A 13,230-nucleotide genomic window follows, 5' to 3' on the forward strand; every position below is an offset into this window, starting at 1 on the left:
AATGCCCAACAGATCTGAGTTCAAGACCAACCTGGTCTACATAGAGAGTTTTAGGACAGCCAGGATTCAAAAGTGAGCCCCTAAACAAACAAACAAACAAACAAACAACACCAAACCAAAAATTAAATAGAACATGGATGGAGTAAGAGTTATATTTATTTGGATCACGAAGTATAAATATGAACCAGGTTTTGGAAATATAGGTTGTAACAGTTCAGAAATGGCACTAGAAACTTCCATGGGGTCTGTGACAGCACACATCACAGTTTTGGTGAGACCGTGGTCTCCTTACCCAAAACCTTCCCTCCCGCCAACCTTCTCTGTACTAAGTGATAGGTATCAGTTACCAAGAATAGTCAACTCCAAAATTCCCTGTTCTTCCTCAGCCTTTTTCTTTACTAATGCCTTCTCCAAACTGTTCTGTGCTCTACCAACCCCTGCATGGAGTAGCACCAGAAGAATGGCAGGATAAGGGAAATGTCTTGATACAAAGGGAGTGACACGGGGTGATGGAGGACCGGGAAGCTGCAGGAATGGGCGCCCAATCTTTCTGAGATTTGGCAGGGAGAGGACACGAGGAAACACCAATATCTATTACACTTTGACATCAGCACCTTGGGCTTTCAAAACACGAACGGTAGACAAAAATCACCTAGGCAAGACTGCAGTCCAACTCACAGAGTGGCTCTGCCCAAATCCATCCTTGCACTCCGACCATACACAACCCACCCTGGGATACTCTGCTACAGGGGCATCTTCTGAAATGTAGACAGACAATAAATTACTACAGATGGGTTACAGAGCAGATGGGAGTGTGGCATTGAGCCAGGTGGAAGAGCTGCAAGAGAGGCGGGCCAGGACATTGGCAAAGTAACAGTCTAGGCACTTGAAATATTATTGTTAGATTGTTAAAAACTAAATATATTAACATACATAGAATAAAATAAATATATAATTTAAGAGGCATTTTAAAAACAAACAAACAACAACAACAACAAAATACTTGTTATTTTTCCCCTCTGGGTAGAAGTCCCAAAACTCAAGAGTTCTCGGGCTTGAGATATTTCACAGTTAGCTCATCAAATCCAGCGTGCTGGAGGGTCCAAACAGCAGATCCCCTGTGGCTACTTGAACACTTAGCTTCTCAACTCTGTTGATCTCTTCCAGTCCATAAACCACTCATCCGTCCTCTCTTCTTTTTTTTTTTTCAGCCAAAAATCCTGGAGCATATGGAAACTAGCTGACACTTTAATCCAGAAGCTAAGTGTTTAAACAAACCAGTGGGTTCAGTGGTGGAGGATCAGGAAGGCCTGAAGGGCTCACTTGCTCCTGCTTTCTTCTGATCCAGATCCCAGCGGGGCATAGTCTGTTTGGCACTTAGAGGCTCTGATATTTTTGCAGAGCAATTACAGGAGGCCCAGTCAGGGTAGCAACTGGGAATGAATGAAGAAGTCTTCATGGCTGCTGGTGAAGTATTTTCCCTCTGTAGAACTTGTAAGGAACCGCCATCTCAGAAGTAGCCATCCTCTGAAGGCTCCTGAAGCATAAGAGGGAGGCAGTTAAAGGTGGGACCAATCTTATGGAATGCAAAGAGGGGTAGGATGGGGAGCGTGCAGTGTGACAACCTTGTAACCTAGCCAGAGACACCTCATCAAGTCTCTGGAAACAATTCTGCATTAGAAATCAGACTTCCCAATAGTCACCTGCCCCCTGCAACCCCTAACCAAGAGAATTCAGCACTCACTGAAGCAGTCCCCAGACCCACCCGTGCCTTGGCCTGTCTACCCATGCTGCCCAGGACAAAGGATAGAACATTACCTTGAGCTCAGATCCTCCTCAGTGGGAGCTAGCCATGCCCAACTTCACTTTCTCCTCACTTTCCAAGTCATAACCTCCTCGCCTATGGTACCTGAGGAAAATAAAAAAGAGTTGTGAAGAAATGACCAAGTGCAGGCCCCACAGCCAGCCCTCTCAAGGAACTCCCCTGGTAGTAATCTATTTCTTCCCCAGGGGGTAAGGCAACTCATGTGTCTTTAGCCAGGATATAGCTTCTCTGAGAGATTCCTGTCTCTATCAGAGGAAGATTTAGATATATATTTGTGTATGTAATTATGTTTTTAGAGACAGCACCTCATAACCCAGAGTGGACTAGTATTTCCTATGTAGCCCAGGATGGCTTCATAGCAGGAGTGTACCCGTCACCCCGACTTTATTGATTTTAGCATTACTTGGTCCTCAAAACATCATTATAGAGTACAATCGCTGAAAGATTACCATCAATAATATTATCCATGCCTTTTCTACCAAACCATGCATTAATGCCAGGAGAAAGAAATGTTTAAGAAGTGCCTCTGTGGGGCAGTGACCAGGCCACAGAGGTAGGAAATGAACCCCATGAGAACAGAGGAACAGAACCTGTGTGACCTGGCAATAGGTACTCTGGGCTTTACACACTGGTCTCATGCAGTGCCTGGCAAAAAAAAAAAAAAAAAAAATCTAGAAAGTACACAATATCCAGACCAACATCTAGGGGTACAAGGAGAGGTTCTAAGTCCAGGGGAGAGAAAGAAGTGAGTGGCTCAGAAAAACAAGCCTGCAAGACTCCAAACGCTTACCTGAACATGAGAAGTCCCACGATGACAAGAAGACAGACAGATGACAGTACTACAGCCACCACAGCCAAGACGGTAGTGTGGTCATATGTGTACAGGGGGTTCTCTACCGGTAGGGTCAGCCCATGACACCTCTGTCCATGGTAACCAGGGAGGCAGCTAGAAGAACAAGAAGAAGATAGAGTTAATGGAGTATGCACCTTCTCTGCCTCTCTCTCTCTCTCTCTCTCTCTCTCTCTCTCTCTCTCTCTCTCTCTCTGCCCACCCCACCCACAGAGGGAGGAGTTGAAGGCCTCACTTTAGATGTAGTCCATGTGGGCCTAACGATGTATCGCATCTCTACTACCGTGCTCTGCTTACGCTGCTTAAGGGGACTGATGGACTGAGCGGAGGACGACTCAGCATCACTCCCTCTATCCAGAGAGGCCCTTCCACATTCTGACCCAGAAATAAACCCAGCCTTGCCCATCCATCAATGCATCCAGCATGCTGTCCCAACCCACTGCTGCTCAGCCTATTAATAGGCCCTGTCCCTTTGCCAGGAATCATTTTTCTCATTTCCTTCAGTTAACTCCTCGCTCCCAACCTGGGAGCTAAACTACAAACAGCCTTTGGCCTCTGAATGCTGGTCTCTCAGGTCTCCTTTATCTCAGGACACAAAGCAAACAAACCCCCCAGATAACATCTTCCTGCCCAGCCACCCTGCCACAGCGGGAAAGAATGTCAGAAACAATCCCAGAGCTCTTCTCGCTCAAGAAACAAGTCACGTGATGACCCTCTCTTCAAACACAAAGCATTTCCGGAAAAGCTCTTAGGAAGACATGCCTTCCTTTGCGCACCCTTGAGATCCTTTGATGTAGGGGGAGCCCCGTGAGTGGCTTCCCTAGGACTCAGCAACAGGGTAGCAGCATTCACATGGATCCTCTACCTTTGCTCGTGTGCCACCCCCACAACTGCTCACCCACCAGCTGGAGTAGCATAGGTAGTCAGCTTGGGGATGTTAGGCCGGCAGCTGCTGAAGGAGGCGCTGAGAACCTGTGGCCCTACTCTGAACCAAGTTTTCTCTAGAAAGAGGTGTGCACCTGGAGCCTCAGAGCCAAGAGGAATCCCTCCTTCCTGCAGGGCCCTGGGAGGCTCCACGGAGCAGAGCTGTGGACTCTGGCAAGGGCACAGGATGGGTAGCACTGCATCCCTGTCCCTCCCTACCTTAGGGCTGCCCTGCACCTACTTCTGGGTACAGAGCAGATAAAGGGAAGTCAGCCCCACAAAGGACAGAATACGTTCCTTACTTAGCTTCTTCAGTATGTCTGGTCCCTGAGTCAGGGTCAGGAAAAATATATCTAACAATAACCCTATCCTCCTAGGACCTAAAGGAAGCTCCTGGGAGTGTCTCTGGAGAATCATGTGCACAGAGATAAGGGGTCAGAGAGATTTAATGATGTCAAGTCTTAGAATTAGGAAGCAGCAAGGCCAAGGTCAGAAGCTACAATTTTGACCCCTTTGAGCAATGCAGGTAACCCTAACAAAACATATCTGGTAGGTCCTGGGACTGTGATCTGTTCTCTGACCACATTATTATTATTATTATTATTATTATTATTATTATTATTATTATTATTCACAGTTTTAATAATAAATAGCAAATAATAAAAGGCCTACCACGAGCCTTTTATTAACCACTTCATAAGGATTACTTTATTTGGTCTTTGATGCTGAGGCTTGAACTTGGGGCCTTTTGATATCATTTAACATTTAAGGTCAGACTACCTGTGAAGTAGAGGTTACCATCCCCGTTTTGAAGAAATCAAGATTTAACTTCCAACAAATAACATGCCAAGGTTCCAAAGTTAGAGAGTAGTAGAGCCCTGGATTTAACCCAGCAGTCTGGATGACCTCAGCAACTATGCTATGCCGGGGGGAGGTGGGGGGGTTGAATCCGAATCTGTTTTGCAGCTCCAAACCACCATTCGAACCCCACAGGTAGTTACTCAGATGGTAAAATAAAACTTGGCCTCAGAGTCCCGAGGTTCAGTTATACAATCCCTCCGCCACCTCTGTCCTGAGTCAAAAGGATAATAATGTAAATGTGCTAATATTACCCACTTCCCCCTCCCTTCAAAGCCTGGCTTCCCCTGGCAAGAATGGGGGTTGAGTACATTCCGAGCATCCCTGGATGCAGGGCGAGACCACGTGCCTTGCCTCAAGCCAACACACACATCCATCAAACTAGGACACGTTTCTCCTCTCCACGTCTGTGACCCACTTCAGAACTTGCATGACAACAGAAGCTTCTAGAGGCCAGAGATATCTTCTACACAATCTTATATGTCTCTCCTCTACTCCAGGAGGTGATAGAGGAGATCAGAATAGGTGAGCTCCGGGATGGTTCTGCTGTTTCTAGCCAGGTGATCCTGGGCAAGTCACATTGCTTTTCTAAGCTTTGGTTTCCTCATGTCAAATCTGAGGTAATAAAAGCCTACCTCATTGGAGCATCAAGCCACACTTATGTGAGTGATTATACAATCAAACCAGAGGGTAAAGCCTGTTTCCCGAGGAACAAGATGCTCACGTCAGATGAAGTCAAGAGAAGGGGCTTCTCTGCGTGTGAGCAGTGTGCGTAGAGCAGCTCCAGGCCTGCCTGTCTTCCGGCGGAGTCCTTCCCAACCCAACTAACACCCCCCGCCCAGGTTTGCTCTAGCCACAGGAAACCCTGCAGCCAGTTTCTGGGTCAGCAGCCAGTCAGAAGCCTAAGAAAACTGCTCTTTGAGGACAACTTTTGGCTGGTGACACAGAAGGATTTCCCTATTCCTGGTGGCTGTCACAGGATGGTTTAGGAAGCCAGTTAGCCTCAAGTTCACCACAGCAGCCTGGACACACCCTAGCTGGCAGTTTCTGGGTCTAAAGTAGAGAAGCCACAAAGAGGGGCACAGATGTGGGTACACAGACATCACATTGCCCAAAACCAGGATCTTTATGTCAAAGAACCGACCCCATGAAGTCTGTCTAGGAAGCTGACACAAAGCCTTCTGAACGCTTGTTGGACTCTTAGAGTAGTAAAATCCTAAGGGGTATTCGAGGACAACAGCTGACCCCCATAAAATTCTGTTTGGGCTCTATAAGGACAGGGATAGAGGATGAAAGCCAACACCCAGTGTGCCCTGGGAACATGAAAAGCATGTTGGGATAGGAGCGAGACCCCATTTTCTTCCCATGAACTTATTTAGCTGTTGATCTCATGCAAATAACTTCCTCCTTGCTCTTGGTGGTTTCCTCATTTTCCAAGTAGAGAAAGTTCTGACCCCTGCTCCCTCGCCCCCAGCAGAGGGCTTTTGGAAATCCCAAAGACCATCTCCTTCAGACAGAGTAAGTGCTCACCATGCCTGCTGGGCTGAACTTGATTTCAAGGTAAACTATGAAGACTTCAAAGAAATAATACCAATATGATTATTTTCACTATTCCTAGAGCCACTAGGTGACCTTAAGCACACTTCTTGGTTCTCTGAGCTTAGGTCAGGGGAGCCTGGCTTCTTGGCTGATCAATAGAAGCCCTGCAAATCCGTTCATCAGAACACCCTGAGCCACGACACATCCCCAGACAGTGTGGCTAGACAGACTCCTGGCTCTAGTCCAGCTTAACTACCCTCAGAGTCACTTTCTCCACCCTGAGTTAATGATGCCATTTTGCACATTTAAGACAAACATTTCCTGTCCTGTCCCAGGACATTGGGAAGGAGCAGACTGAGACTCTACCTTATTTTATTTTATTTTATTTTATTTTTGTTTTTTTAAGACAGTGGCCCTGGCTGTTCTGAAACTCGCTCTGTAGACCAGGCTGGCCTCGAACAAAGAGATCTGCCTGCCCTGCCTCTGCCTCTGAGTGCTGGTATTAAAAGCATGAGGGTATGTGCTACCACCAGCCTGCTGATTCTGCCGTTCTTAACCAAGCCTCTCCAATGCACCAAACTCCTGCCTAGGACGGTACTGGAAAGGACACACTGTCTATGTAGGTGGGGATAGATCTGTCTGCCAGCTGCTAAATACAGGACAGATCTGCTGTGTGTGATTAGATAAGACTAGGGTGCTTGTGAAAGCTAAAAGGACCCATGCTAGTCACAGGAGGAAGAGATGCCATACAGACAGATTTTTTTTGACAGGGGGGAAGCAGTGTATATACAACAGCATTCTGAGCTGTCCAGAGTCTCTTAGGAAGAGTCACAGGGTTCCAAGAGCCTGTCTCTCTCTTGACAGGGGAGAGGGGGGTTATCTGTAGCCCGATGTGGGATATTGGCCTCAGGTACAGTGATCACATTTTGCTTTCCAGATAACAACAGCACAGTCATCCCTGAGGGGTTGCCAAGGTGGCCACTTGCTGGATTTGGCCTTTGAGAGGTTAATGAACCCACAACCCCTCCATCCTCACTCTTGACAGGGAGCAGTGATGCTGCAGGCCAAGTTGGGTTCCACTGATAATCCTGCACACACAAAAAAGTGTTCTCCAACCCACCATTGCCCACAAGCTCGATATCCTCTATGTCTCCCACATCCTTCTGTCCCTTGCCTGGGTGAAAAAGTAAAGAAGAAGGGGTCTGATTCACTCTGCATTCTGATTCCTCTCTGTATAGTCCTGCCATGCCTGAGGACCAAGGCTCGCCCGCATGCACACACTTGAGTACACGCACCCACGCAGCACGTGACTTAAGGCACCTCATATCAGCTGCCAGGGACCCACTCTGCTGTGTTCCCTATCAGCTCTCCTCCCCAGAGGAGGGTCCGGGAACGAAGGCCCTCCTCCCCAAGTGCTAGCTTTTGTGGGCACACACTCAGGAGGAAATGCCCTGAAGGACTAAGGAGAGTCACAAACCCATGCCACAGGAAATTACATCCTTTTTGGTGGTGGCGGTGGTGGGGACTTCCGCTGACTAAAAATATGTCCCTTCCCTTGAACTTCCTCCCAGAGGTTGAAAAGAAACTGGGCGAAATTATGAATTCAAGGAACAGTGACAAACAGAACGTGTGGCTGGCAGTGTGACAGTGACGTCCATTCTAGGAGAGAAGCACTTACTGGCACGAGGGAATACGGAGCTCCTTCAGGTATCTGCACTCTCCGTGGATGCAGTAGTCCTTGTATTTCTTAAGGCATGGATCTCTCTTCTTTCCTAACCCCTTGCCTTTCCTCTTCTTTTTCCCGTTCTTTTCTTTTCCTGGGGTGGCCAGGGCTTGTGGCTTGGAGGAGAAAGCAACTGCAGGAAAAAAGGTACGAGTTAAGCATTTCTACTCTGTCCCTTGAAAAAGTATCTCCAGATATAAGCCAGGCTGACCTCAGACTTCCATTTCACCCACCCCAGCATCTGGAACATGGAATTACAGGTGGATAACCCCCCCCCCCCAGAACCCATGAAGATGCACACACTCTTTGATCCCACCTGTAGTCAGAGGCCTGGGAACGCTCTTTAAGAACCACCAGAAAGAGGAAACTTTTAAGAGGAAATAGAGGTTGGGTTCGGTCCCAAGAAAGAATGGCCTCGTTCTAAGAAAGCCGGAGTAACTGCAGGTCACAGCACAAAGCCACCAGCCTGGCACTCGCGCTCTGCCTGCTCTCTATCCCCACCCACCCCCACCTGTGATCCCCCATGCGCTTGATTCTATTGTAGACTCATTTCCTCGTCCTGTACTCAGTGACCCACTTGCAGGAAGACTGTGTCACAGACAAAAATTGCTTTGGGAGAAGGAATCTGGCTGTTTGGGGTAGGAAGCTTCTAAATTGAGAGAACTATAGACTTGGAACCTCTCTTCTGGAACTCCCATTGGCCACGGGGAGTGGGTTTGGGGCAGAACCTTGCTCTGAAACAGACAACAAGCCAACTCTGACATAAAAGGCCTTACTTCGTTTTGAGTTTGGGCAAGATATCTGCCCTGCCCTATGCCCTTTAACCATGTATTCACCTTTTAAACATCCAATTATATTTATCCTCAAATGTCTTATTTAAACCTGGGATAGGGAGGGGTGTTACAATATGTACAAGGAACTGTCCAGAAGGAACACCCCCCCCTTCTTTCTAGACTGTAGATATGGGGACAGGGTAACTTCACAGCTATCAGGGACTAGCCATTAGCCCAGGAGTCTGATTCCAGCCTTCCCTATCCCTGAACCTGAGAGACAAAAGGTGCTCTCAAGGCAATCAGAGAGAGAGAGAGAGAGAGAGAGAGAGAGAGAGAGAGAGAGAGAGAGAGAGAGAGAGATGCAGAAAGACTGACAAGTTAGGCTCTGGCTGAGGAGAGGGAGCAGTGAGTCAGGTTGGCAGAGGTGAGAGGAGTAGCCATGTGGGTGGGAGGTGAGTCACAGCCATGCCCAGCCCTGTCCAGCCCGAGAGAGAGCTAGGAGAATCCAGACTTTTCTGGGACATGGGTGACCCCAAGGGGCCACTGTTGAGGGGCTGATGTGTGGGATCCCAGCCTCTCAGTTTTAGAGCAGACTCCTGACTTACTGCACAACGGAGAAAGAACCTAGGGAAGCCTTGGGTGAGGAGGGAGCAGGCATGCTAAGCAGCAGGTGGGGCTGAACAGGTGTGTCTCTTTCCAACCAAATATAGTCATTCCGGGGCCCACAGGGCTTCCGGCTGGCTCTGCCTCTGAGAATCACTGCTAGTGGCCAGAGGCACGGAGGCCCTCAGGTTCTGGACTCTGCCCAGTCCCTGTGCTCAACCCCAGACACAGGTTATAGGACCATACTCTTTCTTCCTGGAGTCTCCTTAGGGATTCAAGTGGGAGTCTACAAGTTTCAGACCCACACCATTTCAAAACAGCCTCCCAGGGCCCCACCATTCACCATTCACAGCCAGTGGCAGGGGTGCTGACTTCATCTACCAAAGCTAAGAGTTCCTCACTGCCCTCTTTCTCCAGCCTGGAGATAGGTGGGTAAAGTAAACTATCACTGCACACTTTCACCGTCCCCTAGTTTATGGAGCACCCGTGCACAAAGCTTGTTCTGTCACTGGTACTCTTCCCGGTGGGCCAATACCCCAAACCCAAATCAAGTCTCTTGTGCACAATTCCCAAAACATGCTAACATGTTAGGCCTGATGCCCTGAGGCTGAGAACTCTCTTAACTCTTTATATATAATCATCATATATATAATCATATAGCAAATAGGACTTGCACTTTTTTTTTTTACGGGGGAGGCAAAGAAACTCTAGAGAAAGCATCTCTGTCATGCCTTCCTTCTACCATCTAGCTTACCTCAGAGGACCTGCCTCCTTCAGTTTGCTCCAAAATATAAAGTAAGACCCCACGCCAGGTGAGACCAAGGACAAGAATGACCTGACTGTATTCCAGAACCCCAACTTCAGTCAGGCCTTTAGCTTTTCCTTGAAGTCTTCGATAAACATCCCTCAGCCCCCCGGGGTTGGGGGTGGGGGGCCAAAGCATAAATCTTAGGCCTAAGTATTCTTCAGCTGCGAACAGCATCTAAGGTTTAGTAAACCTCCACACCTACCTTTGAAAAGGTCCAGATCGGTCCCTTCCAAGTCCTGGACCTCCTGAGCGCGATCAGCTCCCGTGGGTAGCAGCTGGTTTGTGGTTCCAGTGGGAGGGTCAGGGTTGCTGGTTGCTGCCGCCAGACCTCTCCGAAGCCGCTCCAGACTCTCACCGGTCACCAACGCGGACAACACTGGACAAGAAAAGAGAGGAGGCCTCACTAAGACCCCGCTCTACCACGCCACCGAGGTCCACGCCCGCCCATCAGGGCGCACGGGCCCCACCAAGTGGCCCGCTTGGCGGGTGGGGGGCGCCGCAGCGACCTTCCCACGTGTCCCCCGCACGGCGCCCACCCCACCCCGACCTCGGAGACACGGGCTCTTACCTGCGGCCAGAAAGAGCTTCAGCACCACCGACGGCAGCAGCTTCATGGTCCCGAGCCTGGCGGAGACGGGGGGGCAGCGGATCACTTTGGATGCGGCGGCCGCTGGATGCCTGCACCGGGGCCAGGCGGCGGAGGACAGCGAGATTCCACTAGGCACCGTCCGATGCCTGCTTCTCGTTGAGATCCTGTCTGGGAACCTTGCGGCCGCGGTTAGTCTGTCTGTTCAGAGTCGGTCCGCGCGTCCGCTCCAGCCCTTGAAGGTCCGTCAGGCCAATCAGCCGCGTGCAGCTCCGGGGGCCGACTGAGCGCTCGCTCGCAGCGCGCGGCCGGGAATAAGGCTCCCGGGAAGGAGTGGGAGCCCCGCCCCACCCGGCGCCGCCCCCTCCCCTCCCCCTCCCGCGCCGGGAAGCCAGCCCGGCTGGAGGCGCCGACAGCGCTGCCCGGGACTAGGCAGTCGCGGCGGGAGGACCGGGAGGCGCTCACATTTTTTGGGACCAGGCCAGAGCAGCGGTGACTGGAGTGTGGATGTAGGGCGAATGACCAGCAGGTGGCGAATACAGGGTCTTACCTTTCCTCCTACGCGGGTCTCGGTGCAATCTAGCGAAAGGTGATCTGAGAGCTAGCTGTTCCTGGCCTCTGCCCCTGCATCTTTGACAAGTCCCCGTTCCACATTAGGTATCTGGACTCTGAAGATACCAAGCAGTAAATAATAATTCGTTTATCGTGTAAAAATTAGAAACACGAATGCCAGCTGGTCTCCTGAGGGCAAAGTGACCAGACACAAAGTTGCAATCATTTGATGCCAATCCAGCAACAGCAAAGGAAGTTAGGAGTGGCGTCCACTGCTTTCCCCAAGGGACATAGTCTACTTTAGGATTTCTGAGCTATGCGATATAGTTCCCAGGCTTTTGCAATCAGAGAGACACATATTATAGGACAAGCCTCATACTTTCCCTTGGATATTAAGACCACTCTCTCAAACATTAGCTCTCCTCTCAAAGGACCTACCCAGCTAACCTCGACGAGTGTGTGCGACCCGTGCCAGATTGATGTGTTTCTTTTCCAACTGTTGTATTTTTACGAGGAGGGGGGGGGGGGTCGTCTGGAGTCAATGTCCTGACTCAAATAATGACTCCCTCAGTAAGTATTTCAGCTCCCAGGGACGTGCTGGGTAGGGAGTTTGACACAGGGCTGGGTTGGCATTCAGAGCCTTCAAATTGTGCCAGACAGAGAGCACTTTGCCTGATTCAGCCCTGTGTAGGGATAAAAACAGGCCTACTATTTATACACTGTCTATCCCACTGTTTCTCCCTACCCCACCCCCACTTTCTCAGGGGTCAATTTGGCTTCCCCCTCTTAATTCTCCCAGCTACACTCCCAGGCCTAGGTTTCCACAGTGAACGTCCATGTCTACAGACTTGAATTGCTACTTACTGTGTGAACTTGGACACGATAATTGACTCTATTTGTTGGAAGAGGGTTAATTTACCCTATTTTATGTCTATTGGTGTTTGCCTGCATGTACAGCATGCCTGCCTGGCGCCCACAGATTCCTGGGGAACGGAGTTGCAGATGGTTGTAAGCCCCTGTGCGGATGCAGGGAATCAAACCTGAGTCCTCTGAAGGAGCAGCCAGTGTTCTTAACAGCTGAGCCATGTCTCTAGCCCCTAAGATAATTGATTTTACTGAACCTCAATTTCTACAGATCTCTAATGGGAATAACAATAGTACTAATAACCGTGCCTGCTGTGCAGAAAGCCTTTTAAGGACTGAATGAGGAAACATATATAGAGTGCAGTGCCTGATATAATATAATGATATGATATAATCTTGATAAACTTGACGTATTATCGCCATTGTTGTTGTTATTATTGTTGTTGTTGTTGTCTCTAGACATCCAACCTTGACTATTCTGTTTCCTTAGATACCATTTTCTCTCTCCTGTCTCATGGCACCCAGTCTGGCCAGGTGTCAGGGTCCAACTGTGTAGTCAAATTGTTCTCAGGCGGAATCTTACTCGTCACCTATTTGGCCCAAAGCCACCTAGGCATTCCTCTTGATGTTCAGTATCGGGCCCAGGACCTCAGCAGGTCAGCAGCTGGCCACCACCCCAGCCACACCTCATTTCCTCTATCAACTGCTTAATCTTAAAACTGAAGCCATCTAGGGGTCAGGGTTCTCCCCAGGGAAGGGTGGAGGGAGACACTTCCTGACACATGACCAAATCACTCCCCTTCCCCCCCTCCCACCACTCACACCCTGCTCTCCTGTCCTAGCCTGCTTCTTCCTTCCTATGCTAGGTCCTTCTGCCTCACCACCGAGTCAGCTCAGCTTTGTTGGGGCAACTCCAGGCTTTCATCACACCTGGGAGCCTCACCCTATCCAGGTCTGTGTGTCAGGTTTTACAAGGAAGAGCGTGGAGAAAAGACGAAAGACCTGAGGTGTACTTAGGAGAGTCACTTCCCTTCCCAGAACTGCACAGAACCTGCGACCAAAAAACTAAGCAAAATAAAACGAAATTACAGGCTGGGAATGCAACTGGTGGTAGTGAGTTTTCCTAGCATGTGCAAAGCCCTGGGTTCCATCTTTAGTGTCTCAAAAAAGAAAAATAAACTATCATCACCGTCACCATCACCATCACCACCACCAGCAGCAGCAGCAGCACCACCACCACCACCACCATCACCATCACTACCAAAAGCACCACCACCACCACCACCACTACCACCATCACTACCAATAGTACCATCACCATCCCC

At 49.4% G+C, this 13,230-nt stretch overlaps 1 protein-coding gene across 1 annotated transcript; it reads right to left on the bottom strand.

Annotated features, from left to right (window-relative positions):
- Positions 1 to 662: 662 nt before the first annotated feature.
- On the bottom strand, positions 663 to 10,546 carry Hbegf (heparin-binding EGF-like growth factor). Its single transcript, NM_012945.2, has 6 exons — positions 10,472 to 10,546; positions 10,106 to 10,279; positions 7,675 to 7,852; positions 2,616 to 2,771; positions 1,819 to 1,909; positions 663 to 1,537 (listed from the first exon to the last, which is right to left on the bottom strand). The coding sequence occupies exons 1-5, from the start codon at positions 10,515 to 10,517 to the stop codon at positions 1,837 to 1,839; spliced, it is 627 nt and encodes a 208-aa protein (NP_037077.1). The 5' UTR covers positions 10,518 to 10,546; the 3' UTR covers positions 663 to 1,537; positions 1,819 to 1,836.
- Between the last annotated feature and the right edge of the window lie 2,684 nt (positions 10,547 to 13,230).

The sequence above is a fragment of the Rattus norvegicus genome, chromosome 18 (genome assembly GCF_036323735.1).
Source record: "Rattus norvegicus strain BN/NHsdMcwi chromosome 18, GRCr8, whole genome shotgun sequence".
In the NCBI taxonomy this organism is placed as follows: domain Eukaryota; kingdom Metazoa; phylum Chordata; class Mammalia; order Rodentia; family Muridae; genus Rattus; species Rattus norvegicus.

Excerpts from the sequence above, each read along its gene's own strand:
- Hbegf (NM_012945.2), bottom strand. The coding sequence starts at position 10,517 with ATGAAGCTGCTGCCGTCGGTGGTGCTGAAGCTCTTTCTGGCCGCAG. Across the intron at positions 7,853-10,105 it reads CGATCTGGACCTTTTCAAAG|TTGCTTTCTCCTCCAAGCCA; the intron begins GTAGGTGTGGAG and ends TTTTTCCTGCAG. Across the intron at positions 1,910-2,615 it reads GTGGGACTTCTCATGTTCAG|GTACCATAGGCGAGGAGGTT; the intron begins GTAAGCGTTTGG and ends TATTTTCCTCAG.